Source organism: Malaya genurostris, chromosome 2, assembly GCF_030247185.1.
Source record: "Malaya genurostris strain Urasoe2022 chromosome 2, Malgen_1.1, whole genome shotgun sequence".
NCBI classification, from domain to species: Eukaryota; Metazoa; Arthropoda; class Insecta; order Diptera; family Culicidae; genus Malaya; species Malaya genurostris.
The window spans coordinates 50,969,174-50,984,689 of record NC_080571.1 but is presented as its reverse complement, the minus strand read 5'-3'; the positions used below and the strand labels follow the sequence as shown (position 1 = coordinate 50,984,689).

The 15,516-nt window shown below is 38.1% G+C and overlaps 1 protein-coding gene across 2 annotated transcripts in view; it reads right to left on the bottom strand.

Moving 5' to 3' along the window:
- LOC131433047 (A disintegrin and metalloproteinase with thrombospondin motifs 7) overlaps positions 1-15,516 on the bottom strand; it is a 103,476-nt gene that overhangs the window by 30,703 nt on the left and 57,257 nt on the right. For both annotated transcript variants that reach the window (XM_058599778.1, XM_058599779.1), the window contains exon 9: positions 56-202. In XM_058599778.1, the coding sequence (XP_058455761.1) occupies positions 56-202 (147 nt within the window). The remainder of the gene's footprint in view (positions 1-55; positions 203-15,516) is intronic.

Sequence of the window (15,516 nt, the reverse complement as noted above, 5' to 3'; positions counted from 1 at the left end):
AGGAACCGTGTGTTAGAAAAGTTCTTTCGTGAACCAACTCGAATCGTATGCTTACTCTAAGAAATGAGTAATATCCCTTCGGCTGCAGTTTGACCAAGAAACCTGCATCGTGTCCGCTTCGAAACTTGGCGTCATAATGTGTAGAATCGGACCTATCCGATGGTCACAGCCCGTCTTCACCGTATCATGGTACATGCCGAAGCTGGAAGTTAAACAAGAAAAAAAATGGTATTTCGTTAGTTTATAGCAAAGCTGACACGTTGCCTACTGTTAGGAGCATTACGTTTCCCAACTTAAACAGAATCATCGCAATGAGGAAGCAAACAAACCATCAAGCGTCCACTTCAATAAATTGCATTTCGTTTTCGAAAAGAATAATTAGCATTGGTTGTTTATCGGTCGTAAAACCAATAAAGCTTATTTAGTGCTAATTTTCATGAGTGACAATTTGTCACTGCGATCGTTAGGCTGCACTCAATTACACGCTGCTTTAGTGGGAAGAAGTTGGCGCACGGTTCGATTGCGGTTGCGTTCATCTACCGAGTTGGAACCTTAGAACTGTGAAAGATTTATGGCCTCGTTGGTTCGAATAAATCAAATCTAGCACCTACTAGATAGAATTGCCAACCGTTGAGTGAAGGTATCAAATGGCGTGAAACGGACTCCGGTCAGAGTGACGGTCGCTGTTTTGAACCTTAGGCCTTTGTTTGTTGTAAGTTACAATCATCATGAAATACGCTACTGTTAAGTAGAACCCAAAAGTAAAATGTGTTCGTAGCTTTTTTTCGAGATGTCATGTGTGATCATTACGGCAGGTACCTTAATCGAAACCACTTTCCTGTAGTGCACAAAAGAGGTTGCCTTAAGTGGGTGCTAGAATTACCTTTTACTGGCAGCGGTTTGTTATTGGCTGTCATCTATAATCAGCTGCTTCATTCCCGTATATTGTCGCTTTTTAATTATATTTCAAGTTTAAAATTTACCCCTCTATTTTTTAAGCACAAATCTGCATTTTTTTCAAAACAAGTTAAAATAAATCTATTTTGGGGGACGGGTATAGTGTGATGGGTAAGTCCATGCCTTTCACGCAGCCAACCTGGGTTCGATTCCTAACCCCGCACATAGGGTCAGAAAGTTTTTCGGATCCGAAGAGGCGAATGACCATAAGGTTAAAACCTCTATAATCAAAAACAAAAAAAAAAAAAACAATTTTCCCTGTCATTGTGTCTCACACAAAACGTAACAGCTGTACGCTTAGTAGATGCAAATTTCGCTTACGTATAGCAAAAAAACCCGCGTATTAATTAAAAGGTCTCCACAGTGTCTCTGGCGTTCGCGCACTGGAACGGATTGCCGTGTATGATGGAATGTTTCCCTCCCCCCCCGGAGATCGCAGTATATTCTAATGAATCAGAGTGATCGTTCGAGTTAACCCAGTGCCAGATAAGGACACGCGGTGAGGGCGATGGGAGATCGCGGGTCGGTTCGCTTCGTGATGAATTTTAATTCATGTCACCATAAAGTGGAATATTAGTTAATCAACGATTCGTTCCCGAGACGCGACGTCATGCGTTTGCAGGTCGGTCGTTCGATCGGTCGCTCGCTCGCTCAAGTCGCACGGTTAATGGAGGCGAAAGAAACAAACAGTCTCTAATAAAAATCGCAAACAAATAGTTTAGATGTAAATTATTATCCCTAGTTCCAGTGAAGGGGAAAAGGGTTGCGGCTCGGGGCTTGCATGAAAACCGAGTGTGACACATTTCCGCGTACTCTTACCAACCTGATACCATTGGCGGGATGGTGATCCCATCGGCGGTGACTGGCTACGGGTGGGATTGAATAATTGCTACAACTTTATTTCGCGTCGATCCCGCCGGGTAACTTCATAAAGTCCTCACTATATGTCATGTATGTGTGTGTGTGTGTGGTGTGTGTGATAATAGTTAATAAAAGTCAAATCGCGACTCGCTGGCCATCTATCAGCTACCGGGCCGGTTCGGGAGATAACTTTATTGCGCTTTACCGTGTTGGGGGGGATAAGTAAGAAAAATGACGTGTTCACATTGTTTCAAGTCGCGCTTATTTAGCCAAATAATGAAATTTACAGATCTAATGATTAATGGCGATGTTTGACGTCATTCGAAGTTTCTCTGACCAGTTATTTAAAGAAATGTTGCGTAGATTTTTTTGTTTCACACGTTATAACGTAAGCCGCCAATTCCCAGCAGTTTAAGGTTGATAATAATACCCATCGAGATGAAAATTTACAAAATATTGAAGAGTTACAGGCCAAATCCTCTCCCTAATTCGTTGAGTTGCTCCTAAGGAGAGCGGTTCTATTGGAAATCACGATTTCGCGTAAATACGTCTTATTTTACTATATGAGGCCTTTCCAAAATTTACCCTCTGGGAGAGTGATCCGTTTTTGATCGTGAATATCTCTTGTTGTATCTAATGTATCAATATAACTTTTGCTACATGCCGTCGAAAATATGGTCATCAATTTTTGGTAAAATTTTCAGTTCACAATAATCACAAATAAATTCGAAATTGAAGGTTTTTCTGAAATATTTGGTAGCAAAGAGCATCAAAAAGACGCGTGTTTGGCTTTCTCGTACCCGAGACGACGGTTTGGAGGTAGTAAGCGACATTTCATTTCTGCGTTAGGATAATTTGAGTGCTTATGCTGGATATTTATTAGGTTCGAGAATAACTTTACAAAACACTTGCAAAAATGTTGGCAAAGTCTCATCGGAAAATAATTTTAATAAATAAATGTTTGTAAGTTTGGTAATGATTTCCATAATGCAATTATTATTTGTTTCAGTAATATCATCTTGCTACAATACTTGTGTTATGCAAATATTTGTGTGAGATATTGATTTGAATATGATTCACTAAACAGAGCTGTAGTTAACATTTTTGGCGCCCGAGGCAAACTCAAAAATAATCGCCCCCTCCAATTTTTTAACAAACACCATGAACACGAACACACATTATTTAATTTTCCTGTGAGTTTATCTTTACCATATAAAGCGAAAGGAAGAACCAGTATACCTCTGTGTTAAATTTATTTCGAAATGGTTCAAAATTCAAGAAAGTTTCAAAACCTGTTCTATGATCAACATTAAAATTCCATAGTAATCATATATATGATTTTTTAAGACTGAACCTGAATTCATGAACTGGATTTTGGACACGAATCCTGAATTTGGATTCAGGGCCTGGATTCTGGAAATGAATTCTAGATCTGAATTCAGGAGCTGAACCTGGATCCTGGAAATGCATTCTGGAATTGAATTGTCGGTCTGAACTTTGAAAGCGGAATTCTGGAAATGAATTATGAACCTGAGCCCTAATTTTGAACACTCGACTTACTTCTGGATTCCGGAAATAAATTTTGGACCTGAATTTTAGATTCTAGACTAGAATTATAGAATTTGACTCTGTATCAGAATTATAAAGTTGTATTCTGGTTTTGGAAATGAATTTTGGACCTGGGTTCAGAACTTTAATTCAGGACCTGGGTTCTGCATCTGATTTCTGGACCTATAATGGAACCTGGGTTTTGGAAAGGTATTATAGAACTGGATTTCGGACATGAAATCAGGAGCTGAATTTTGGACACGAATTTTAGATTCTGCACCAGTACTTGGATTCTGCAAATGTATTCTGAACCTGAATTCTTTAATTAGATTTCGGATATGAATTATGAAATTTGACTCTGCTCTTGAATTCTGGAAATGAATTTTGGATCTCAACTCTGAACATTAATTCTGGATCTGAATTTTGGGTCTGAATTGTACACGTACACTTTGGACCTGCCTTCTGGGTCTATATTATTAACTAGAGTTCGGAGTAGAACTCTGATCCTGGATCCTGAATCTTGATTCTGGACCTGGATTCTGAAAATGGAATTCAGATCAGAATTCTGGGTTCTGGACTTGAATTCTAGATCTTAAAAATAAATCTGGTTTCGGTACCTGCATTCTAGACCAGAATTCTACATCTGGATTCTATATCTGACCTCTGGACATGAATTCTAAATCTGTTCTGGAATTGGATTTTGCAAATAAATTTTGGGTCTGGATTCTGAAATAGGAACTGGATTTTGAACTTAGATTCTGGTTCTAGAAACCGGAGTTCTGGACTTGACTTCTGAACTTTAATTCAGAACCTGGATTCTGCATCTGATTTCTGGACTGGATTTCTAACCTGGATTTCTAACCAGCATTCGGGGCCTGGGTTCTGGACCTGAAAAATAAAAGTGGATTTGGGACATGAATTCTACGAATTTTATCTTAGAACGTTATGGTTTTTTTTATGCCAAATATCTTAGAATTTAAAACTTCGGGAACTAAAATTAAAAAAAAAAATATTTTTCCCAAATAGAGATCTAAAGTTTCAAAATGTGTTTAAAAGAAACTCGACTCCAAAACTCAGGATAATTTTGAGGTTGAAGAAGTTTTTATGCCAAATGTAATAGAATTGCATGAAACATCGAGATCTAGTGTCATATTAAATAAAATTATTAAGAAAAATATATTCTCTGGAACTTGAAAAATTTTCGAGATTTCCGAATTCGAAAATTCTTTTTTTTATGCCAATGTTTTTAATATATCCTGAACTTCTACTTGCACATTTTATTTAAAAGGGTATTTTTATTCAGGCCTATTTGCGTACAAGCTTTACGTGGCCGAATTAGCCGATTTTTTAAATAATGCATTTTTTGAAGTGGATCTCGTTGTCATTGTTTTTCTAGGAGGAGAGAAGCTTCCATTTCCCTCCTGCGAGGGTTGAGGGTCACTTTGTTCGTGACTCGTCTCGTCATCCATTGCCGCATCGGTGGTTTTGTTATTGATTTCCGTCTTCTTTTCGTTTTCCTTGATGTTCTCAATCTTGAGCTCGTTGCTAGTTGCTGTAGATGCGCCTTGTTGTATATTGGTTGCAGTTGCTGGTTGGTTTGATGGTGAAACAGGAGTACTGCGCTCACTAGTTTCCTTTGTTGAACGGTTGACCTTGTCTTTGGTTGAAGATGTCCTTTTCGCAGTTTCTGTGCAAGGTTTACCGTAGTGTGCCGGTTGTTCACAAAACTGACATGTAACCAGCTGATTTTCATAGGTAATCAGCGTTTTACACGGATCTGTCCCACCTTGACCACAAATGATGTAAGATGGAATTGCCTAACGTAGTTGCATACGTACCACTCGCACGCCATTCCGGATGCCGGGGAAAAAATCCGCCATACTTCCCTTTCGATGGAAAGGTTTTCTCCATACTGCGACATATTATCCCGAACGAACTTATCGCTGGCCTGCGGGGAAAGGTCATGCACACGTACTTCTATGGCATTGTCCACCATGTGCACAGGGATTTTGTATTTAATGTTATCACAATCAACGCTGTGCACCTCATTGTTAACCGAAGCGAATGCAATTGCATCTCTTCCACGTTTAAACATAATGTACACACAGTTAGACGCTTTATTAAATTGAATCTCACTTACATTATTAGCGTCTAGATGCATTCGTTCTTTAAGTAAGATTTCAATTTCATTTGCTGCTGGTCTAACTTTGCAATGCTTGAAATCTATACAAATTGAATTTGGTCTTGTAGGCCAAGATTCCGGCTTTGTTAAATCGTATTTGACCATTCCGTACACTCTATTGTTCACTGTACTGTATTGTCTTTGTTTCTGTTGTTTCGACCGTAAATGATTTTCGACTGTGTCGTGTGAGATGCGAGCACGAACTGGCACTTGCACATTTGATTAATAATAAATTTTCGGGAATGGTAATCCCTTTCAGGGAACCTTTTAGAAAATCTTTTTTTTGCTTTTTAAGAAGTTTGCAGGTTTGCTCTCTGAGAATTAGAGCTTTGGTAGGTACAAGTTCACAACCACAATCGAGAAGAGAGTGTCTCTTACTCATGAAAAATAATTTTTACGGTCGTCGCTGAATGGCGGTTCTGTATTCTAAATGACTGTGAAATTGCATTTTCATGTTTATCAATGATAATGATAATGGCGGCATCTCGTCGGATTTTTGTAGCAGTATAGCACTAATCTGAAACTTAATCTAGTTTAAATAGTTTTCCCGAAAAAATTGTCATGTAATTAATTTTTCATCAAATAATTGTACATTTTTTTTCAATTCCGTAATTTTTTTTGGCGCCCCCCGGCTGTTGGCTCCCGAGGCGATCGTCTCACTCGCCTCAACCTCACTACAGTACTGTCACTAAATAAAAAGGGGTCGACCTTGACTTTATTCACCGTTTGCCGGGAGTATTCCATTTTCTTCGTTGAGAGTTGAAGCTGGTTTCTGAAGACTAGTAAAGAACCTTAGAAAGATTCTGGATATAGTTTGATTTGTTCAGTGAATCTAATCGTTTAATTTCCTTTCGATGGTTCTCAATTAGGGATCCCATCATAGGATCACAACAATATGGATATTGGTTTCGACGAAGGAGCAGTTGAAGATTATCGATGATAGGAGAATTCAGTTTTGTTCGAGCTTTTGGAACTGATAGATTCTTAACTTCAATTGATTCTATTGTTGTATCGATATCAGCCGAATTCAATTGTAGAAGGGTTTCTATTAGAAGATAAACTAGTTGGACTGTTCGGAAATAAAACTGACGAGAAACAAGCGGAAAGTTCGTTACGAAAAATTTGTACTTAATGCTTGGTTTTCTGGTTACTCTGGTGCGTTTTTTCAATTCTCATTTGATTTATTTGCTCATCAACGAATTGAAATTGTTGACATGCGGTCGTTTTAAAAATGGGATGACTTGACGGATGTACCTATCGTTTATTAACTAACATTAGAAAAAAAGTGTTTTTAGCGTGGCAGCGAAAAAGTTTTGCTAAATATTTGGTATATGCACTAATGATTTTGAATTGGATTTTGTTAGATGAGAATTGAATTGTTTTTGTCTGGCTCCCTACAGCCATTGTCAATAATAGGCCTTAGTTTTCATCACAAGCATGGAAACTCATCTCAGATTTTCGATCATTAATTCAGACGTGTCTGAAAGCAAGTCACCACAATTCAAACAGTGTATGACGAAATGACAGTTTGTTGTACCACGACCAGAACCCTGGCAGTGACGATATTGTGTTAGGGTCGCAGTGCCATCATGCCGTTTATAATTTTCTAACCGATCTGAAATTTCCACTTTCACTTCACGCTCAGCGCAAAATGCTTTGAAATTACTGACACATATTGTTGTTGGTTGTTGGTTGCAAGGATGGCTTTTATCGTATCAAAGAACGCTCTCTACCAGTTCGTGCTCGCATCGCAAAAGACACAGTCGAAAATTTCTTACGGTCGCGACGACAGAAACAAAGACAATACAGTGCAGTGAACAATAGAGTGTACGAAATGGGCAAATACGATTTAACAAAGCCTGAAACTTGGCCTACAAGGCCAAATTCAATTTGTATTGATTTCAAGCGCTGCAAAGTTAGACCTGCAGCAACCGAAATTGAAATCTTGCTTAAGGAACGAATGCATCTAAACGTTAATGATGTAAGTGAGATTCAATTCAACAAGGCGTCGAACTGTGTGTACATTATGTTTAAACGTGAAAAAGATGCAATTGCATTTGCTTCGGTTAATAACGGGGTGCACAGTATTGATCATGACAATGTTAAATATAAAATCCCTGTGTACATGGTGGACAATGCCATAGAAGTACGCGTGCATGACCTTCCCCCGCAGACCAGCGAGGGGTATGTTCGGGAATGTATGTCGCAGTACGGTGAAGTTCTTTCCATCGAAAAGGAAGTATGGCGGAATTTTTTCCCGGGTATCCGGAATGGCGTGCGAGTGGTACGTATGCAACTACGTAAAGCAATTCCATCTTACATCATTTGTGGTCAAGACGGGATACATCCGTGTAAAACGTTGATTACGTATGAAAATCAATTGGTTACATGTCAGTTTTGTGAACAACCAGCACACTACGGCAAACCTTGCACTGAAACTGCGAAAACAAACAAAACAAACAAAAACAAGGACAACCAACCAACAACGGAGACTAGTGAATGCCGTGCTCCTGTTTTAAAAGCACCTTCACCATCTAACCAACTATCAACTGCAATCAATGTACAAAGCGCATCTACAGCAACTGCAAATGAACCCAAGACTGCGATCAACAATGAAAACAAGGAAACGGAAACCACTCACAATTCCAACGATGTAGCAATGGATGATATGAGCAACGGACAAAATGACCTCCAATCTTCGCTAGAAGGAAATGGAAGCTCCTCTCCCCCTAGAAGAAGGGTGACAACGAGATCCAACAATAAAAAAATTATATTGTGTAACAAAAACATGGGTAAATCGGCCACGTAAAGCTATACGCAAATTGGCCTGAATAAAAATTGTTATAAATAAAAAAAAAACGCTCTCTACCAACTCTTCACACGATTCAATCAGTGCGATCAAAGAGAGACGGATATCATCTCAGCAACAAAAAACCGGCATGGTTCATTTAACATAGAATAGACACCAGTGTGAGAGCGAATTTCTCTCGATGACCTGTATGAGCATCACGAGTTAACACGCTGCTATTGGGATTCTCTCTGAAGCAACAAACGGTCGCTTATTCTCGTTTCGCGATTCGATTCTATATGGGCAGATGATAATTGCGAGAGAATCATTTTACTATTGCCGCTTATTCTAACTATGTGCATTTAACCTTTGTATAAGTTGTGTCTATGAAAATGTATGTGAATGCTCCACACAAGGGTTTTGAAATATTGTCGAATCATCGATTCGATTTTCTGCTATAATTGTCAACTTGCGATTCTCTCTTGGTAAATTCCACACAGCACCGATCATTACCAGACTGTAGGCCGTGAAATACTCAGAGTATGAAGTGGAGCGAAGAAATGTAGAAAACTTCTCTCACGGCTCATGCATTGGGAGACATGAGTTCTTGTAGCATCTTCTACCGAATTGAAAATGTTGTATACAATGTAGAGAGATATCGAGCAGCTTCTGTCAAATTATCAGCAATCACCAACAATGGTTGTTTGTGCGTTTTGTTGAACAAATATCGTGCATCTGAAATGTTAAAAAAAAATTGTACAGAAAAAAAAACAATATAGGAAGACGATTTTTGTCAACAATTTCTCCTCTGATATCATCTTTGTACCACTAGCTGTTTTCGAGCTTCAACCATATGACTGAAGCCGGGTGGGTAATGTCACAGATATAACTGGAGGAGGTGAATACGGATTAAATTGACATGCTTATTTCACACTTCTGAATATAGATAATCGATTGTATTGGAAGACTGTGTGTGCATTTTGCAATTGTAACATATTCTACCATACAATTGAACCAGAACTATAATTCTGGATCAGGACTGAATTCGGGAACTGGATCTGGCACAGGATCCGAATTCAGTTGCCAAATTCGGAATTCACATCAAGAAATCATGTCATAAATTTAGTTCTAGAATTATGGACCTGAACTCATCTTAAAAATTCAGGTTCTGAATTTAGTTCTAGAACTGATTTCAAAATTTGAATTCCGAATTTTAATAAAGGAACTGAATTCAGTTCCAAAATACTTGTTCCGTAGTTAGTTCCGGCATGCAGGGTCTGAATTCTGGAAACCAATTCTGAAACTGAATGAAACTATGATACAGTATTCGATTCTAAAATCCAGGTTCGGAGTTCAGGTATAACATTTAGCTCTAGAATCCAGATCTAAAATTGAAATCCTATATTCTAAATAAGAATTCTGGATTCGAATCCCGAACTTAAATTAAGGAACTGCATTCAGTTCAAAAATCTAGCCAAGAAACCAGTTTCATAATCCAGAATCAGGGAACACCTACTCGTGGGCTAACAGAGAAGGGGATTTTGTTTCCGCATCTACTGTTTTGCTTTCATAATTGTATCGGTGCATCTATATTTAAGTTTGACTTATTAACGACATACATATTCTACCATACAATTAAATAACGAGAAACAAATGACAGTAAAATATACAACAAACAATGTCTTATAAAAGATTGATATATTCAGTAGAGGAAATCTTGGGAATATGTTAATGGTTCTAAAAAGGATCGATTCGTGAAATTTGTCCGATTTTTTCAACCGTTGCGTACTTATTGTTATCATTTATTTATATACACCAGAACCTAAGTTTTAGACCAGGATTTAAGAATTGAAGCTGTATTCAAGAACTACATTCGGAACCTGGGACATGTTCAGAAGTCAGTTGCAATATTTAAGTTAGGAATTTAGATTCAGAATTCAGAGTAGGTACTTAATTTTAGAATTCTGGAACTGAGCTGATTTTTTCGAATCCAAGTTTCGATTTGAATTCTTGAACCTGAATTCTCAACCTGAATCATTGAGCGCTTGGGGATTTATATCCAGGGCTTGCAAATTGAAGCAACGAATATGAACGAAAGGGTTTCACCATCTGTGCTATTCACACACATTCGTATGTCAGGTAGAATTCACAGCGCAACCCAAGCAAGGAGAGCTGCTTCGTTCGTTCATTAGTTCATGAATATGCCCGCTTGCTGAGACCTATGCTTCATGAGGTTAGCATTTGATGAATGGTTCTCATATTGTAGATGCCTATGAGGAAACTAGTTTCATAACTTTTAGTTCCGATGAATATTAATTTAAAGAACATTGCTTTTAGTGTTTCTAGGATATATACACAGTGTAAACTGCCAAGAAACAAATTGATCGTTTTGAAAATGGGCTCAAAGGCAAAACTTCTGCTATAAAATGTTTAATGTATGTTCGAAATGTGATCAAATTTGGATTTGGAATGCGAACATTATGTTAAAAATGATTTCTGTAAACCTACACTTTAAAAATAAACCGTAAACATTGCCTATATGACTTTGCTTCGCATCTTGTAGCACGCCGTGAAGCAAGGTCTTCTTTCTCGTACAATACTAACGAAAGCGAACCCTTCATTCCATTACATTGTCATGGATTGCTTAGTTCATATATTAACTGAGACTGAGAGCACAGACAGTTTACTTGGCAAGGGGAATTGGTCTGCTCAGTAGCATATACTCTCACGCATCCAGTTTCTCTCTAATATAGGTCTCTCATTCAGCTATGTCAAGCAAAGTGTTCACAGCAGATATTTTTTGTTGCTTCGTTCGTTTGAGGATTCACAATACAAGCCCTGTTTATATCACGCAGATGGTCTTTTCTACTGTAACTGATGGAAGGTCCTTGACAGGACGTCCAGGTTCATCTAACGCACAAGATGAAACGATCGATTTTCGATCATTGTTTACCTTTGATACTCGGGGAACAACGGAGCTGACATGTGCATGATTACCTCAAATCCGCCTAGAAAGATGCAATTAAGCGTGATGAGTTTCCCTTATTGTATCCAAAAGTTTGTGTTTTTTGTGTTATTCATGCTTATCTTACCCTGTTGACAATTCAGTTGTCGTATGTTCAAGTCCCGACCTGGAAGGATTCTCAGTGTAAGTAGGATCGTAGTACTAGTCATCTAATGATTCTGTACGCTAAGAATCGGCTGCTTAGTTCGTTGAAACAGCAAGGTCAAATTCCACGAAAGGAAGGTAATGCCTTACCAGGTTAGGCTGTCGCACACTGGTGTGCTGAAAAAACCAGTTTAGGAATCACTGTCCTAAAGCTACCCACTCTATCCTTTGCTTCATAACTATGTATCGACACCATTTCAAGCGAAACAACTGTTCAACTCTTGGATTAAATTTTCTCACCTTTGCAATTATCTCGGGCGGGGATCATCCCGGCGTGTCGATACAGTTACGGTGATAAAGTCATAATAGATGATGACAGTAGCACCACACGCTACTAAAGTGGTGATGTCATTCCACTGCAGCGGTTGGTTGTTTATATCGTTCAATGGCTAGATTGGTTTGATCGTAAATTTAATTTACTATGCTGCGTATGACTCTGGCATACGACCAAGAGCTGAAACCATTAGAAGCGATTAATGTAGATGATGTTGGAGCAGCACGCGCTACGTCAAGTGAAGTAGGGATTTGCTCCATGTGGATGAAATATACTGAATCGAATTAATTTCACGATGATTGAGGATAATTGTTTGCTACACAAATCATTCAACACTTGTAGTGGTGGTTAGGAGTTAGGAGTTTCTGAACCTCATTGTTGAAAGCAAGAGTATTCAATCGGAATACTCTAGAGTATCCCGACTGCATCGAGCTTGCAAAATATAATTTTGAAATTTTGAAATTTAGAAAAACTAGATTTAAACCATCGAGTCTTCACTTGTAAGTCGTTTCATTTAAAATTTAGATCCGGATGAAATTCATTAGCAAACGAATAGAATCATAAAACCTTTAGTTTGATTGTACATTTTAAATAAAAAACGGTACAGCCACCCCTGAGAAACCTCAAATCCGGATTTTTTACACTCTTCGGTTACACGAATATCTAGGGTGGAAGCGCAGTTAGAATGTTTGGGGTGTAAGTGCATGCGATTCGAATTTTCCTCATGCAAGTGGTTCAGATACACTTCCACTTCTATGAGAATGTCTCGATTAAAGACATGTTCAACTACTATTTTTAACATTTAGAAAATGTTTGATCCTCGGTTAAACAAATGTCTATCATTGTATTCTCTCATTGAAATAATTTCCATTATCGTTTTTTGATCACTACTTCTGGTGCTGCGGGAACCGAAAATCGGGGACCTTCAGAGTCAAAGTGAGCTTATTTCCTTATCGAATTGGAATTGTTCTGAGGTTTTCGTTCTTGCTTTTCGAGTAGTTCCTTTTGCGACCGTTCGAAATTTTGCAAGCTTCACTCTGCACTCTGTTATTCCGAAACCGGCAGTCGGATTCGGATAAATAGTGATAGGAGCCGCTTAAAACGTTAGACTTTACGTTTAAATCTAAGTTTGTAGAATTTGGCTAACGTTTTGATGTCTCTTTCACTTTCCTTTTGGAGTTTTCGATTATACTTCCGGCAATCACGCACTGCTGTAACTGAAGTAAGTTTATTCTACGATCATAGGAATCTTTGAGACCAATTATGAAGATTTCGTTCCTCTTTTCGCGTTATCACTTGAATTAATAAAATTCAAATGAAAGTACACCCAAACCTCTATTTACGAACCTTATATATGTATGTATGTATGCTTACACAATCACTCATTTACGTAAATGTGTATTTTTTTCGGTTTTTTAACGATATCAAACTAACTGGAGATTATAAGAGGAGAAAGAATATGAAATCATAGAGCCATAGTACTCAAGGAAGAGCAAGGATGTGAAGAATAAAGTGCGGAAAAGTGAGACGTGACAAGGGTCATTTAAGTAAGCAGAAGGCTTCTTGTATCTAAACTTTTACCTTCTACCAGAGGAGTCGAACTTAGGCATCTTAGCGCACTTTATTCTTCACATCCTTGCTCTTCCTTGAGTACTATGGCTCTATGATTTCATATTCTTTCTCCTCTTATAATCTCCAGTTAGTTTGATATCGTTAAAAAACCGAAAAAAGTAAAAATTACTGACTGACCAGAAGTCATAAATAAAAAAGTAAAAAGTAAATGTGTATATATTTATACATATAAATGATCGCTTTTACTTCACCAATATGTTTTAAGAAATACAAACATTTGCATACATGCGTACGTATATTAATACATATATACATATATAAGTTACGTAAATGGAGGTTTGGGTGTATTTCTGAAACCGGAAGTCGGATCTGACTGAAATTCAACTGGATCATAAGGTGTTTCAGTTTAACACATATTGACCTAGAATTGCTGAGCCTGGTTTGTTCCTAAAAATGACATGGAATTTTACTGAAATGCATGAATTATTCAATATTTAGACGTAAAACGGACTGTTTTTTGTCAGGACCATGGCAATGATATAATAATGGTGAGTACTTAGAAGAAATGTTACTAGTGTTATGAGTAACCTTTCTTCTAGGTATTCAACATTGCTATAATGAAAATTAAAAGCAATAAATTAATTCCGATTTGATGTCGATGAAATCTCGAACTTTTCGCCAAACACTACTCAACATGGTTTGGAAATTTGTAGACTGATCTGAGCGGTCATTTCTCCATCCTCTCTATCACATCCCGAGTCACCTTCCCATTCTTCTGCAACATTTGTTTACACATTTGCCCATATTTTTCAATTGAGTGGAATTGAGAGCAGAGCAAATCCAGAAATGATTACAAAGTCATTAGAGTTTACATACTCCGATTCGGATGAAACTTTGCACAGATGCAGAGACCAATTCGATTCAAGACTGATTTGCAAAAAAGGCGCATGCTTATACGCATGCACTTTCTTCACTTCTTAGTGTCTGAACCGTCTGAGAATCAACGGCTAACACGCTGCTGTGGGGATTCTCTCTGAAGCAACAAACGGTCGCTTATTCTCGTTTCGCGATCCGATTCTGTATGGGCAGTGGATAATTGCGATAGAATCATTTTACTATTGCCGCTTATTCTAACTATGTGCTTATAACCTTTGTATAATTTGTGTCTATGAAAATGTATGTGAATGCTCCACACAAGGGGTTTTAAATATTGCAACCTAGTATGAGAATCATCAAGTCGAATCATCGATTCGATTTTCTGCGATAATTGACAACTTGCGATTCTCTCTTGGTAAATTCCACACAGCGGCGATCATTATCAGACTGAAATTTTCTTTAAGGGCCATGAAATACACAGAGTATGAAGTGGAGCGAAGAAATGTAGGAAAATTCTCTCGAGGTTCATGCATTGAGAGACTCGAATTCTTGTAGCATCTTCTACTGAATTGAGAATGTTGTATACAATATAGATAAAAATCGAGCAGCTTCTGTCAAATTTTCAGCAATCACCAACACTGTTTTTATTAAATAATCTGTGACACTAATTTGGGCTCATTTTTGACCCCAATTGATTCAGATTTGAAACGACTCATACAATGCATGCATCAGTGTTTATGTCACACAGTCGGCATCATTTTTCCAACCAAGCGCTTGGCATTTGCGTTGCCTATTTGTATGAGAAGAGTGATGCTAATCTAAGGGCATTTTTCATTGAAGAACACTGGTTGCGTGGATTGCTCTGATTTTGCAGTTTCGAGCAGAAACAGCAATGAAACACCGTCAGAATATTGCATTTCTGCTCGAAACTGCAAAATCAGAGCAATCCACGCCACCAGTGTTTTTCAATGAAAAACGGCATAAAAAAACCCTTCTTAGTCCATTTAGTGAAATTTTCATATATCCTGAAAAATCACCCTCCCCTATGGATATGATGAAATGACATACCGACAAAACGCGTTGTTTTTTATACCGCGTAATTTTCTCGGAGATGGCTGAACCGATTTTAACAAGCTTAGGCTCGTTTGAAAGCTACTATTGAGCCATTGATCAAGTTCGAAGATCCAATGGCTGTGACTTTTGGTTCCGGAGATATAATGGTATAAGTGACGTCCATACGCTTCGGTGACGCTTTCACTCTGATCGAATCTTCGTTGACGCTTTCACTC